The sequence below is a fragment of the Chaetura pelagica genome, unplaced genomic scaffold, assembly GCF_000747805.2.
Source record: "Chaetura pelagica isolate M959 unplaced genomic scaffold, ChaPel_1.0 scaffold83, whole genome shotgun sequence".
Taxonomy (NCBI): Eukaryota; Metazoa; Chordata; class Aves; order Apodiformes; family Apodidae; genus Chaetura; species Chaetura pelagica.
This window is the reverse complement of record NW_009952893.1, coordinates 5,558,200-5,573,613: the sequence shown is the minus strand read 5'-3', so window position 1 is coordinate 5,573,613 and position 15,414 is coordinate 5,558,200. Positions and strand designations below refer to the sequence as shown.

The following is a 15,414-nucleotide window of genomic DNA, read 5'->3' as shown; positions in this document are numbered from 1 at the left end:
GTGTTGTGCGCGCCGGGCGGCCGCGGGGGGCGGGCCCTGCCCGGGGCTGCCCCCGCGGCTCGGGTTTGCCCCGCAGGCCTAGGGCCCCGTGTGGGATGCAGCGATCGAAGCGCTTCCGAAACGACGCGAAAAAGTTCATCAGCTCGGCTGGAGGGGTGTGCGGCGGCGGCAAAACCTTCGGCTGGGGGTTGCTGATCCGAAGGGGCGGATTTTTGCCTCCTGTCGGCTGCTTTCTGGGAGAGCTGGAAAGGTGTAGGTTCTCTCTGTGACTTCTGGAAATGTTCTTCTCAGTAGTGCCCTGTCAAAAATAAAACGCTTCCATTTTTGTTGGCTGTTTCTGCCTTTCTGGTACTTTGGCCATTTGTTTAGAGTTGTGGGTCTTTTTGTCATATGGATGGGTTTTAGAATAATTTGATCCAGCTGCTGATACTTGCTCAGCATTAGAGGCCGGTGCAGTTAGGAGAAAAAAAATACATACGAAAAGAAAAAAAGCAGAGCGGACCAAGAAAGCTGTTATGTTTGGGTTTACTATCAAAAATCACAAAGACAGTCCTTATATGGTGGTATTCTGGGAGCTGGGATTAAAGAGGTGGACTTAAACCATTACCTTTTATGTCTACTTCTGGCTTACTGTGCTTACAGTATTACTGGTAAGATGGGAAGTTTAGGGGGGATTCGTTGTGCTGAAGCCTTCTTTGTTTCAATTTTATTATTTTTTTTAATGGATGTTTTCTAGCCCGGCATAAAACGGCTCTATGCCTTTGTTGGCAGTGTTGTGCGCGCCGGGCGGCCGCGGGGGGCGGGCCCTGCCCGGGGCTGCCCCCGCGGCTCGGGTTTGCCCCGCAGGCCTAGGGCCCCGTGTGGGATGCAGCGATCGAAGCGCTTCCGAAACGACGCGAAAAAGTTCATCAGCTCGGCTGGAGGGGTGTGCGGCGGCGGCAAAACCTTCGGCTGGGGGTTGCTGATCCGAAGGGGCGGATTTTTGCCTCCTGTCGGCTGCTTTCTGGGAGAGCTGGAAAGGTGTAGGTTCTCTCTGTGACTTCTGGAAATGTTCTTCTCAGTAGTGCCCTGTCAAAAATAAAACGCTTCCATTTTTGTTGGCTGTTTCTGCCTTTCTGGTACTTTGGCCATTTGTTTAGAGTTGTGGGTCTTTTTGTCATATGGATGGGTTTTAGAATAATTTGATCCAGCTGCTGATACTTGCTCAGCATTAGAGGCCGGTGCAGTTAGGAGAAAAAAAATACATACGAAAAGAAAAAAAGCAGAGCGGACCAAGAAAGCTGTTATGTTTGGGTTTACTATCAAAAATCACAAAGACAGTCCTTATATGGTGGTATTCTGGGAGCTGGGATTAAAGAGGTGGACTTAAACCATTACCTTTTATGTCTACTTCTGGCTTACTGTGCTTACAGTATTACTGGTAAGATGGGAAGTTTAGGGGGGATTCGTTGTGCTGAAGCCTTCTTTGTTTCAATTTTATTATTTTTTTTAATGGATGTTTTCTAGCCCGGCATAAAACGGCTCTATGCCTTTGTTGGTACAGATATATGTGCTATGGCTGAGAAGATTGTTGTGATGTTTTAAAAGCTTTGGTGTAGGTCTTGGAAATTACCTGCTGTGGTTAACGTTGGTATGGTCAGGTGTTCGTAATGCCTGCCTTGCGCAGCTGAATTAGGACTGTGTGAGTAGCTGACAGAGCCTTCAAAGGGCAGTTCAGAATTGTCTGACGTTTTGAATTGTCCTCTGAAGGCTCCCTTGAGGAACAGGAAGCTGTAGGCAACTTCACTAATTCAGGCAAACCAGTTGGATTCCCTGAAGTTACATGCAGTCCACTGTATTCAGGGATTCCTAGAAAATCTTAACGCTTATTTACAAAGCGGTCGTTTTAAAAACAAACAGATCTTGTTTCTTGTGAATTATAATAAATGCTGGTAGTAGGAACCTAGTAAATATATTCAGGTACTCAAAGCATCCATCCAAGTTTTGTAAAGGAGTTTGGGTTTTGGGGGGAGGGGTTTTGTTGGTTCTGTAAATGCGACAAAGATACTAGGTTTTTATAGCAGTAAGAAATTATCAGATCATAAATACTGTAAATAATAGTTATTTTTCCTTCTCTCTTAAGACGTGCTGATTCATGTTGGTATTCAACAAGGTTGTGTAAAGTTGAAAATTCATGCTTATTGACAGACAGAAACTGGTGCTCATGCTTATTTCTTTGTGTTTCTGTAGTACCCACCCCTCAAAAGAAAAATAGGGTTTAGAACAAACTTTCCCCCCACCCTCGTCTCTTTTATTCATTCTGCTTTTTCTTATTCTCACTTGTAAAGGGAAAGTACCTCTACTATTAAATTTCTTCTGTTTTACGCTTCTTGCCAAAGGATCCCCAGGGTCAAAAGAATGCTAGTTGTATTGAGTTGGCATGCAGCTGGCCTGAAATGTTACTCTGTTCTTTGTGCCTTTTCTCCTTTCCTGTCCACATTTTCCAAATTGTTCAGATTTATTAATATGGTACTGACTTTCAATTTTTGTAAAAAAAGGAAAAATAGTAGTTTTAAATTAAGCTTATTCTCAGCCTTTGCTACATGTATCATGTACACATGTGTCTAGGGATGACATGATATTGTATGTTCTGTTAATGTAATAATACAGCGTGGACCGAAGAAAGAATTGCAGCACATGGTTTTATTTTAACATTGTAGAAAACACTATTTGTAAGAAGCAATTTCAAGGATATTTCATTTAGGAGATAGGGTATTCTGTAAACAAGCCTATAGAGGTAATGCAACATGTTCTGCCTTTGGAAAGTCAGACAAATGGCGTGATAATATGAATAATGGGATGGGACAGGAATGTTGGGGAAGGTTACTAAAACTATGGGCAAATGGTTTTGGTTGAATATAGTTTATTCGGTGAGAATTTGTAGCCCTTTTGTTTTTTCTCTTTCAGATCACAGCAAAAGCAGCTGTCATTTTTGTTACACTTCAGTATAATGTTACCATTCCTGCCACAGGTAGGTATCTTGCAAGAAGTTAGTTATGGGGTAAGTGTGTTCAGACACTATTAGTATGTCTTGCTTTCTAGACTGAGGGTAAGTTAATTTGTCAGTTTGAGTAGATAATAAGCAATTCTCAGGGACTTTTATTTTTAGTAAAACTCCATTTTAATTAATTAGGTTTAGGGCAATGTTTCTGTTCTGCTGGCTTCATCATTAGTGCTGAAACACCATCTGACCGGTGAATAAGTTAATGTTAATACTTAATCTGGTTTTACAAATGTCAATCTTTACTAGTCAAAGTGGCATGTTAGTTCAACATAATTTTTTTAGTCCCCTTTGGGTGCATTTGGGTAAGCTTCCTGAGTGCACTTAAAGTGTTCATTTTTGTAGTACATCTTTCAAAATCTAATTTAGTTTGTGATGTGATGAAGAAGACTACTATAAATCTAGTGACCTAGCTCATGCTGGCAGTTTCATTTGACTTCTATTTGTTTAGCTGGCTGCAAGCTGAAAGGTTTCACTTCGAGAAGCAGACTTATTAGCCACTAAACTGTATTGATGCCTAACTGTTAATTCTGTTTGTCTTTTAGAAGAACAATCTGCAGAAACAGTTTCTCTCTATCACTACGGCATCAAAGACTTGGCTACGATTTTCTTTTACATGCTAGTAGCAATAATCATACATGCTATAATTCAGGAGTACGTACTAGATGTAAGTACAAAATACGAATTCCTTTCATCAAGATAATTGTCAGGTTTTAATTAGACTTTATTAACATTAAAATAAACTTTTGCATTAAAGATTGTAATTGTTAAAACATACATTGAAACTTTTAGATGTTCTAATGCAGTTAACAGGTAAATGTTGAGTACTGCAGCACGTAAATAACAATGGACTTTTCATTTCAGAAAATTAACAGGAAAATGCACTTTTCAAAAACAAAGCATAGCAAGTTCAATGAGTCTGGGCAACTTAGTGCATTCTACCTTTTCTCCTGTGTTTGGGGAACAAGTATTCTTGTCTCTGTAAGTATGATTTATCTTCTGTTTGTGTTACAAGATTTCAAAACCCTCACTTATGATGTTGATAAATTAAGTTTTTGGCTTGTTCTGCTTTTAGCTGGTTTTAATATTAAAGTGGGTAGAAGCTTAGGGATTCTTCGTAGGTTGTAGTCATCAGTGAATATAAAGTCCAGTAGCATTACTGTTGCTCAGTCTGAGTTAGTTTGATTTGCTGTCAGCTGAATGAGGTAAAACTTTTTAACTCTATTGTGGTGCTTCGTTCTCTGTAGTTATTCTGTGTTGGCTTATTAGTGTAAAAGAATGGTTAAAAAAGCATCATACATAGCATTTTAACAGCCGTGGGAAGGGGTATGTGGACAGATTGCTGTAGGCTCAGGTGGCATCCTCTTTGCTAGCAACTGTGTGTAAACGAGCTTAGTTTCAAAAAGGAGAAGAGTGTGATGATTTTTTTTCCCTTAACAGAATGGCTTCTGAAAAAACTTCCCTTAGTTAAGCTCAAAGCTTTACAGCAGTTCACAAGGGAAGACTTATGGCTGTAGTGATGCTGAAATAACCTCCATCTCATAAGGACACTATGTAGAATGAATGCTTGGTTTGGTTGTTCTTTATTTTCTTAAGACTATAGAACTCTCTTTTTTTGTTTGACTTGTTTTTTTAAAAGGAAATATATTAATATGCAACTTTTACTTGTGTGTGTAGAAGTGCACATTTGTATGCACATTGTATATATGTTCATTACTTCTGACTTGGAAGTACTATCTTTGAAGGTTTATTGGCGTTTTTTTGTTTGGTTGTTTCTTTTTAGGAGAACTATATATCAGATCCAACTTCTCTGTGGAGAGACTATCCGCACACTCTGATTCCGTAAGACCTCTTTCTTAGGGGAATGCGAGGAAGAGGAAGGGGTGTTTTAAAATTAGAATGTGTCATGTACAATATGTGTAGAACAAGCAGTCTGTAAAACTACATTAGTCACTATTTTTGCTTGTGTTCATGGAGAACTTGATTCTCCGTCAATTTGTAACATACAGAGTTCTCTTTCTGTGGGTTCTTATTTAAAGAACTAAGTTTTTGCAAACTTTATTTGTCTTAGTGATTTTGTTTTTTTAAAAACCTTACTCTTGAGTTGGCTGGCTTGAAGCATCTATATTTTTCTGTCTTGGGAGACAGTGACTAAATGTGCTCTCTAGAAGGTTTCTTAAAGTTGATTATTAAAAAAGTAATATTCTTCAATTCTTGCTGTGTTGTACAGGTTTCAAATGAAGTTTTTCTACATCTTACAGTTGGCATACTGGTTTCATGCTTTGCCAGAATTATACTTCCAGAAAACTAAAAAAGTAAGTTTAAAACGTGAATTGAAAGAACTCCAAACAAAGCGACTCAAACAGTGGAACAGTTATTTCTTTTGGACTTCCAGAGTAATGTTTTACTCTGGATTTCCTAACCTGCCCTTATTTGTGTTACCTATTTTTCCTGATGGAATTTTGAGTGCTCAAAAGTCCATGTGAGAAAGTACGGGTTTTCTTTTCAGTTGAATCCTGTATGTCTAGCTGCAGTAAAAATGCTGTTTATCTGGCAGGTAATAAAAAATTACAAGTGTTTCTTGCCTACTAAATTAATTTTTCCATGAGCAAATGAAAGTGAGATTTTCTTTTCACTTTTTTTTATTGTTGTTGGTAGACTCAATAGTCTCATTGAAATCTGAAATTTTTCATGAATCATGATACAGGTGTAGAATATAGGCAGTGAATAATTTGATAAATCCACAAAATACTAAGTTCCAAGATTGTATTTAAATACCACTGTCCTCAGCAGAAGTTCTGGCTAGTTGTATATGGACATTGCTCCATTTTTAACAGCATCCTTTTCTCCTTGAGTGTTTTCTGTGTTGGGATTCTCAAAACACTGTGTTTACTGTGGATTTTCTGTAGCACTCAAGTTGCCTCCCAATTGCCAATTTAAGTAGTCTCTTTGCATAATTGTGCTCAGGCTTACTTTTCATATGCAGTTTTGTTTTAAAATGTTTGTTTTGAAGTCTTCAACATGGTTCCACAAAGGGTAAATCATACTTGACTAATTTGATGGCCTTCTGCCGTAGAGTGGCTGCATCAATAGATTAGGAAGAGCTACTGATGTCATCTACCTGAACTTCTGTTAAGGCTGTTCCCCCACAGCATTCTTACCTACAGACTGGAGAGAGATGGATTAGTTGGATAGACTGTAAGATGGATAAGGAACTGGCTGGATGGCTGTTTCCAAAGAGTTACAGTCAGTTACTCAATGTCTATGTGAAAACTAGTTACAAGGATTGATTCTGGGACCAATGCTATTTCTTAACTTTGTCAATGGCACACAGAGGGTTTGATACACCCTCAGCAAGTTTGCAGGTGATGCTAGCTGAGTGGTGTGAGTAGTGTGGTTGATTTGCTTGAGGGAAGGGATGCCATCCAAAGGAATCTTGACAGGCTTGGGGGCTGGGCTCGTACAAACTTCAAGAAGTGCAAACAAGGCCAAGTGTAAGGCTCTGCATGTGGGTCATGGGTATCTCCAACATCATTACAGGCTGGGGAATGAAGGGGTTGAGAGCTGCCGTGTGGAGGAGGACTTGTGGCTACTGGGTGATGAAAACTTGGACATGAACCAGCAATGTGCAATTGCAGCCCAGAAAGCCAACTGTATCCTGGGCTGCATCAGAAGAAGCATGGCCAGCACACCAACAGGAGTGATTCTGTCTCTCTGCTTTACTCTCATGACACCCCACCTGGAGTACTGTGTCCACTTTTGGGGTCCCCAGCACAAGAAAGACATGGACCTGTTGGAGACAGTACAGAGGAGGGCCACAAAAAATTATCAGAGCGCCTGGAGCACCTCTTCTGTGAAGGCTGAGAGAGTTGGGGTTGTTCAGCCTGAGGATGAGAAGACTCTAGGGAGACCTTACTGTGACCACTCAATACTTGAAGGGACCTGATAAGGAAGGTGGAGAAGGGCTTTTTCTTAGGGCCTGTAGTGACAGGACAAGGAGCAATTATTTTAATCTGAAAGAGAGTAGATTTTTATTAGATAGGAAGAAATTATTTATTATAAGGGCGGTGATATGCTGAAACAGGATGCTCAGAGAAGTGGATGCCACTTTCTTGGATGTGTTGGATAGGAAGGCCAGGTTGGATGGGGCTTTGAGCAGCCTGATGCAGTGAAAGCTGTCCCTGCCAGGAAGAGTTGAGCTGAAGGGTCTAACCAGTCTGTGATTCTATTGTTACTCTGTGACCAGTCAGCCTCTCTGCTGCCCGAGTTCTGCATTGGTCAAGAGCTTACATGTTACATAACTGCAGGTCTCTGCTTGAGAGTCTAGAAGAAGCTTGGGAAAATAGCGTTGAGAGTTATTTTTTTTCCTTACTGATCAGATGAAGTATGAACACTGATTATTTTTTTTAACATAATTCAAGAAAGCTATTACAAGTATCAGAAGTGCTGTATATTGAATAATAGTGGTTTACTGGGTTACTGCTTGGAATTTTGGCCTCTTGTCTTTTGCATTTAATTTTAAGAGTGTTACTTCATTTGTTTTAGCAAGTTCATAGTTGATACCACTTTAACCACAGTTGAATCTCTGCAATCTTGGCTTCTCTGCCTTATTCCTTCTCTTGAAGGAACTGGTTTCTTCTAGTCAGTTGTCTGTACTGCTGACATACACAAGAAAAGATGTTCCTGATTCAGCTATCTGTACAGTAGTGTATCCCCCACCTGTGTTAATTCAGCTGTCAGGCCTTCTTTCTCTGACAGTTCATCAAAGCAGGCAGCACAAGCTGTTCAATTGTTACATGAGTTCGGAAGATGAAGTGCATAAGATTTGTCCTGGTAGTATTTTGAGAAACTGAATGCTTGTCCTGAGCATTTGCTAATTTGTCTGAAGTAACTTGGGTTTTGTTTTCTTTCAGATGATTTAGAGTTGGTCTTTATCTGTTTCTTGCTCTTTGTGCACATGTGTGGTATTTGCTGTTGCCACAAGTTATTTGATTCTGTGCTTTTGTTGGCCTTGAGCTGGAGTATTGCGTAACATAGCATAGATGTTACAAGATTACATTTTTAGCCCTTTTTTTTTTTTTTTTGTATTACATGTATACAAGACAAAGCTAGAGCTCCTTGCTTGAAATTTGGGATCTTCATAAAGGAGGAGTTTCTTAAACTACTGTACTCAGTATACCACTTCAAGACAGACTTCCATTGTGATCTAGCATACTTTACTGATTCTTCTGTTCACAGATGACACCTGCTTTCCATGTGCTGTGTGTCTATACTTGAATTTGTGCCTCTTCTTCGTTATTTCATCTCCATGAAGTGTTCAACTGAAGAAAGCTGACTAAAACCTAGCTTGAAATGTAACCGTGTGGCTTAGAATGACTGGTTAAGAACATTCTCTGCATTTGCCAGCAACAGTATGCCAGAATCTTGGAAGATCCTCAGTTTTTAAAATAGATGTCAACACTTATAGACCAAAATGAAAAGGTTTCCAGACACATTTTTGGAGCAATCTGACAGAATCTGATGGGCAGCAAACATGAGGAACTGTGGGAAGTTAACAGATGATACAGTAAAACATACCAAATAACTCTTGTAATAGCTAATGAAATTCATAGTAGTCATGTCAAATAAAAATGGGTCCTTTTAAAAGCCATATTTTTGATGTTTGATACGTTTTCTCACAACAGTGTATGTGTAAGATACTGAATGTTACTGGTAAGTAAGCAGTAAGTTATGTGTAGAATTAGATTATCTAGGCTGGGTAATTCAGTACCAGAATGGGCCATATTAAGGTAGCTTATAAACCAAGAATTTCCAAGATTAGAGATTAACTTGTATATAACATTGTACAATAGTGTATCATGTTGTGTATAATGCATAATTACTTTTTTCTTCCTACTAGGAAGATATCTTTCGCCAGATTGTCTACATTGGACTTTATGTCTTTCATATTGCTGGAGCCTATCTTCTGAAGTAAGTAGATTGTAAATTTTTGCTGGTTTCATTCGCTATCTTAAGCATCTGACAAAATGTCTGAATGTTTGTTTGATATGTTTTGATAGTCTGACCCATCTTGGACTTGTTCTTCTGGTATTGCATTACTTCGTTGAATTTCTTTTCCACATATCCCGTCTTTTCTACTTCAGTGATGAAAGATACCAGAAAGGGTAAGTAGTGTTTATCTTTGAAATTAATGTAATTTCTGTCTCAAAGCTGTGTACATTTAACTAACCAGAAACCAAAATTACAAAGAAGCTCAAACAGTGTTTTCTTAGAAGTCCCAGTTCTCCAGACTAGTTTTATTATTTGTATCTCTAAAACAACTGTTATTTTTTTAAATCTTTTTTGCCTATTTAAGGAAATGTTAGTAGTGGTACAAAATGAAATAAAATAAAATCTTACACTATGTACTAATTAAAAAAAAAAGGGAAAGGAATAGCATAGGTTGTGAGTACAGGTAGTTCTGTAGGGACTAATAACATGGTTATGTTCTAATAGTAATAGAAAGCACCTTCTGTTGAGTTGAAATTAATTTTCAGAACATAATTCTGGTTTGTAGAAAAAGATTGAGGCAGGGCTTTTCTTGCTTTTTGTCTTCTATGAGTACTAGAAATACAAGACTAGGATAGGTGCAAAATAATTTAGGTGAGTTCTTAAATTTCAAACAATTAGTACTTATGTTGTGAATGGAAAATTCATTTAGTGTTTGTGATGTTTTTCTTTGTAGATTTTCACTGTGGGCAGTTCTTTTTGTTCTGGCAAGGCTTCTCACCTTGATTCTTTCAGTCCTCACTTTTGGATTTGGGCTGGCAAGAGCAGAAGATCAGCAGCTGAATTTCAGTACTGGAAACTTCAATATCCTGGCTGTTAGGTACAGTACACTTGGAACACTTCTTAAGCATGAGCTGTAAACCTGTATTAAATAAGTAATATAAATGGTATGGCATTAGTTCTAGTGATTCTGAATGGTTAGGTGTTTTCATGAAACCAATAGGATCAAAAGGAATAGCTTCTGTAATAAACTTATAAGGCACCGTGAAAAGAATTAAGAATTTACAGACTACAGGTGAGAAATCTGTAGCTCTCTTTCGACAGCAAAACAGAATTAAAGGGAATACCCAATTACAGAGATTACTTTCAAATGTTTTAGAGTTAATAAATTGAATTCTGGATATAATTGCACCTACTTTATCTAGAGAGGTCAAGGCATTATGCCCAGAGCACCTGTGGTCCTGGTTGAAGATTCCTGCCTCTTTCTCTGCCTTTATTACAAATGTTCAGCCAACCACTTGGCCTTTTTATGAATTAAATTCAGAAAAGGTAGTTATTAAAACATTGACAGTGTCAGTATTACCCTGCAGGATTGCTACGCAGAACTGCTAGACTCTTTTCAGCCATTTTCAGCTGTTACTACCTGGTATCTTGAGAGTAGTACTGAGAAAGGAGGGAGGAAATCCAGTGATTCCCAGTTCTGATGGAGGGGCAAAGACTTCACTCTCACTATTTTTTTTTCAGCTGTGCTAAGGCCAGTCACACAGCGTGAGCCAATTTGTGCATGGTTTAGAAAATGGATGTTACTCGGGGAATGGGAGAGAAGTAAAAATATAATCATAAGCAACAAAGAAAAGACCCCAACAACAAAAACCTGGAACTTTTACAAACTTGTGTCATCTAAAACAAACCACTCTAATATGTTTGAGGAACCTCAGTAAAGAGGCAGTTTATGACATACAAAAGCTGTCTGAGGTGGTGTTCTACTTTCCTTGGAATGAGATAAATTTTACTGATAACTTTTACCTGTATGTTTCTAGAATCAGTGTGCTGGCCTCCATCTGCTTGGCCCAAGCATTTATGATGTGGAAGTTTATTAATTTCCAGCTTCGGAGATGGAGAGAACATTCTTCTTCTCAGCCTCAGTCAGTGAAAAAGAAGTTCATAACAGCTAAAGGAAAGAACTCCAGAAAAGAAAGAGGTTTGTATTTTCTGTTTTCCTGTTGCCTCGCCTGCTCAAAACCAACTTTAGGTAATGGAGAACCCTGTTAAAATCTTAATTGCTAAGGAAACATTTTATATTTCACTTGCAAGTGAGATGATACAGTTAGAGGAAGAGTATTGGTGGCTATTGTTGTGGATTGTAAAATTCACTACGTATTAACTGATTTTTGTCTTCTGATTGAACGAATTACAGTTTCTTTATTGAATGCAACACGAGATTTTTATTATGACTAATTTTATTACTTGAGCAAAATGTGTCATGCTTATGCCTTGCTCCCTTATGAAAAGAAAACAGACACATGTTTAGATCTATTCCCATAATCAATTGCCTCCAGATTTTTCTTGCAATGAATTTCAAGCTCGTTTTTCTTGCCTCTGAACTCTGAAGTTTAGGGAAAGGTTGATGGCTTGAGGATCCAGTAAATAAGCTTATACAGGACTGTTTTTACAAAAAATGAAATTCTGATACTTCTTTTAAGGAGAAGTATTAACTACTTACTAGTCTAAACCTGTGTAGAAGCATTTGGAATTGGATTAATGACATAATTTAACTTTTTTTGGATTATGTCACACTCTTTTAAGGCAAAGGGCATGAAAGAAGAACTGAATGCTTTTTTTTTCTCCAAGGAAAGTTATGTGCTCCATTAAAAAAAAAGAAAACTCCTCAAAGTATTTCTGTGGAATGACAGTTAAACATCTGTGTATTTAATAGCTTGAATAACTTCTGCACCCTTTTTAAAACTGCTTGAGTCATTTCAAAAGCTTATTGCAGCACAGTCCTTTGCTACCAATCACATACTGCCAACCCATTCCACTTTTTGATCTACTGAACATAATGTGAGTGAAAACCAGTTGCACTGGGAACTAGGATTTGTGATCAGAGATCAAATCAATTATCTTTTTTTTCCAGGTTTCTTTTTTATTAAAGTATTGTGCTTTAGATTATTTCTGTGCTTGCATTTGATGACTTGTAATTACCATGACTTGACTTTTGTGTGTTGTTGGGATTTTCACGTATAGGTGTCCTACTTAATCAGAGCTTCATATGTTTTGTCTTAGTATGTTTTTGTGGAGTTGAATTAATCTTCTAAGGCAAATATTTTTGAAACATAAGCTTAAATGACATTTTAATCAGCAAGTCAAAATGTAGTAGCTTTTTTAAATATCTTAAACTATTTCATTCATGTAATTTGGTGAATTTGCTGATTTTCACTCAACTCAATAGAGACTTGCAAGTGGTAAACAAGTGGTGAGAAGAGCCATTAATTGGACTTGTGGTTTAATTCACAAAATAATTGAGCTATGCCTGTCTAAAGATTGGAGAATTTTACAATTTACTTTAAATGGAATGAAAATAACTTTGTAATCTGAAACAGCACTAACCTTTCAGATTCTTTTGGTTTTTAAGATTCCTGTAATGTTATCTGGTCAGAACACTCGCACAGAATGCAGCAAGACAGTATCTTTGAAAGAGTAATATATGCAATTAAACTGTTTAAAACAGTCTTTTTTTTTTTTCTTGTGGCTGGGTGAATTTTTGGGAAGCAAGGCACAATAAGATGCATTACTTTTAGACTATGCCATAACCAAGAAATGGCAGTAGAACAATCCTACTGGTGATGTAGGTGGAGTACCCAGGCACACGTTGATTCTTGTTCTTGGTTTTCTTTCATTTGTTTTGACTTAACTGTTTAAGAAAATAGGATTTCAGTTAGCTGGCTGGGGTGTAGCTCATTGTTTGTAAGCTGTTTGACATGAGAATAACACAAGCTTTTTGAAAAGTAACCTGAGACTGCTTTATGTAGGCCTAAAATGGTGTTTCATTTACAACCAAATATGCTGGATAGACTTAGACAGTAACTGTGGAACTAATTGGGCCTCTGTCTGGTCTCATTCCCATGTATGTTTCTGGTTGGGTTTTGGAGTGTTTTTTTTATCTTGCTTGTTTGCTTAAATGGGAGTATTTGGGTCTAGCGGGGGAGAGAGGGAAATAAGCAGTTGTTTTTGTTTATTGGCCACAGTATGTGGTGACCTGCAACACATCTGCAGATGGAAAACAATGATTTAACCAGTAAATTGTACAAAAAAAAAAAAGTAACACTTGCTTGAAATCAGAACAATACTGTAATTTGGAGCAGAGTTGTTAACCAGCAAGCATTGTAGCTGGCTGTGCACTCATATAAGTATGATTTACTGGCAGGCAACATCTCTGCTTTCTTGGGTTGTGGCGACACTGAATAAAGGGTGTACTTTTAATTCACAGTAATACCACTGTAAGTTGTGTGTGCTATAAATCCATAGATTGTGGGTTATTGTTCTAGGGTAAATTTTTGGTGTCAAATACTCACAGTCTTGTACAGATTAAAATTCTTGAGACTTCCAGGTTTGCCCACAAGTGGGATAGAAGTAGAGAATGGCAGCTGCTAACATGTTCTTCTTGCTTTGTGTTCTTAGGTGCCTGGTCTTTTGCTTAAAGTCTTCCCATGTACACATAATTTCTAACTACTGTTTTACTTCTGTCTATCTTATATCTTCATCAGAACATAAATAAATTCTGTATGCTAAAGTATATACTTCAAAAATTATGTGTTCGTGTATAAAGATTTCCTTTATGTGAACAGCTTGTAAGTGAAGGAGTGTAATTTTAGCAAGTATTAAAATATTAAATAGGTGGGATAAACAAAGACCTGTACCAGGGAATTGTTTATATACTGCGTGTCTCCCAAATTTCACAGGACAGTCTCATCTACAGGTTGAGTATTTTACTTTTTAAGATAACATCTTCTAAAACACTGCAGCTCATCTTGGTTTTAAGTCTAGATGTATATAATGCACACATTTCAGTGTCTGGCCATGTCAGAAAACTTCACTGTATTGAACTTAAAATTTTGGACTTTGTAAAAGCTTTATTAGGCTGTTGCATTATCAACGATGATGATGAAGTTTAACAAAGAAGATGCATTAGAAAAGAGTTAAAAGGCTGTGTGCATAGAACCTACAAAAATGTAATTAAATATAAAGTGTCTCATATTTGAAAAATGTTTTCTTCTTTTTTCTAGAAAATGGAATAAATGGAACAGTGACCTCAAATGGAGCAGACTCGCCTCGCAGCAGGAAGGATAAATCCTCGTAAAACTGGGTTTTATTAAGTTAATTGACTAATGTCCCCAAAGAATCTGCTTTTTACATGGATGGCCCTTCAACACTAGAGATGTTATGGATTAAAGAAAATACAATTCATGTTTTTTGATTATTGCTGTTGTTTCAGAAACTTTTTTTAAAACTCATTTTGACTAAGGAAAAAGGTTTATCTGCCTTCAAATACTTGGGGGAGGGGAATGGGATACCACACTTTTTAAATAACATTGACACTTTTTTAAACATTTGTTGGGACAAAATAACTTCACTTAATGAGAATCACTGTGGCAATGTGTTATTTCCTTCCAGTTTTTTAATCCTGGTGATAGATACTGTTCTACCAACTTCACGTTTTCTAGGTTCTTCAAGAAGTATTGCAAAATTGAAGTGAAAACTTAGTGTGCATTTTTAGATACTCTGGCTTTTCAGTTAATTGCATTGATTCAAATTTACATTTCAAATTGGGATTCCAAAACCACCCCGATAAACCTCTTTATTTTGTAGTTAATAGCTACACAGTGTCTGCCCTAAGAATTGCCCCATACCATTAAAAAAAAACTGAACTAATTGGAAATGTTGCAGAGTCTTATTGTTTGTTGGTTAGAAATCTCTTGGAAGGAACAAAAAACTTTTCTGAGATACAGCTCTAGCACTTGGAAATTAGAAGGGAGAGTGTATGGGCATAGAAAGAGTTGATTTGAGTCGCACTGTTACATTCTGTCTGTGCTTTTGAAGTGTATGTATCTTGGAGAATTTGTGTGCATTGGACCTTCTCTGAAAACTTGTCTGTCTGATTTTAGAGGGTGAAGGTTCTTACAGTGTGTTTGGTTTAGGAGGCATTTAATGCTCCACGAAGAGGGAATTTGTTAGATAAATGGATCAAGTTATGAGAAACATTCCTTTATTCTAATTGCTTTGCTTTGTTTCATCTCTGTTAGGAAGTAGTTTGATTTCTCCTATATATATTTTTATGAAAAAATATTTAAAAGCTACAACTTCTTAAAATTGATTTATTGTGCCCTTTGCTACAACTGGAAAAATCTTAATTTAAGATTCTTTCCAATTTCTGTCTTTCATAATTGTGTTAAATGTGAAGCTTTCTCTAGTTAATTTTCCAGTTTAATATGCAGTTAGTGTTTCCTCTGTACACTTTTATAATGGGTATAATTCAACCCATTTCACTTGAGAGAAAGAGTTAAGAGATGTAATTCAGTCTTGAGAAGAAGTTGCTAAATTAGTCTGTC

The 15,414-nt window shown here is 37.4% G+C and overlaps 1 protein-coding gene across 1 annotated transcript; it reads left to right on the top strand.

Moving 5' to 3' along the window:
• Window positions 1–95: 95 nt before the first annotated feature.
• TRAM1 (translocation associated membrane protein 1) lies at window positions 96–14,735 on the top strand. Its single transcript, XM_009995600.1, has 13 exons — window positions 96–252; window positions 643–650; window positions 737–1,022; window positions 2,924–3,010; window positions 3,586–3,707; window positions 3,905–4,021; window positions 4,824–4,882; window positions 5,271–5,355; window positions 8,940–9,010; window positions 9,100–9,204; window positions 9,765–9,908; window positions 10,849–11,009; window positions 14,092–14,735. Exons 1-13 carry the CDS (start codon window positions 96–98, stop codon window positions 14,163–14,165), a joined length of 1,476 nt encoding a protein of 491 aa, XP_009993902.1. The 3' UTR covers window positions 14,166–14,735.
• Window positions 14,736–15,414: the final 679 nt, after the last annotated feature.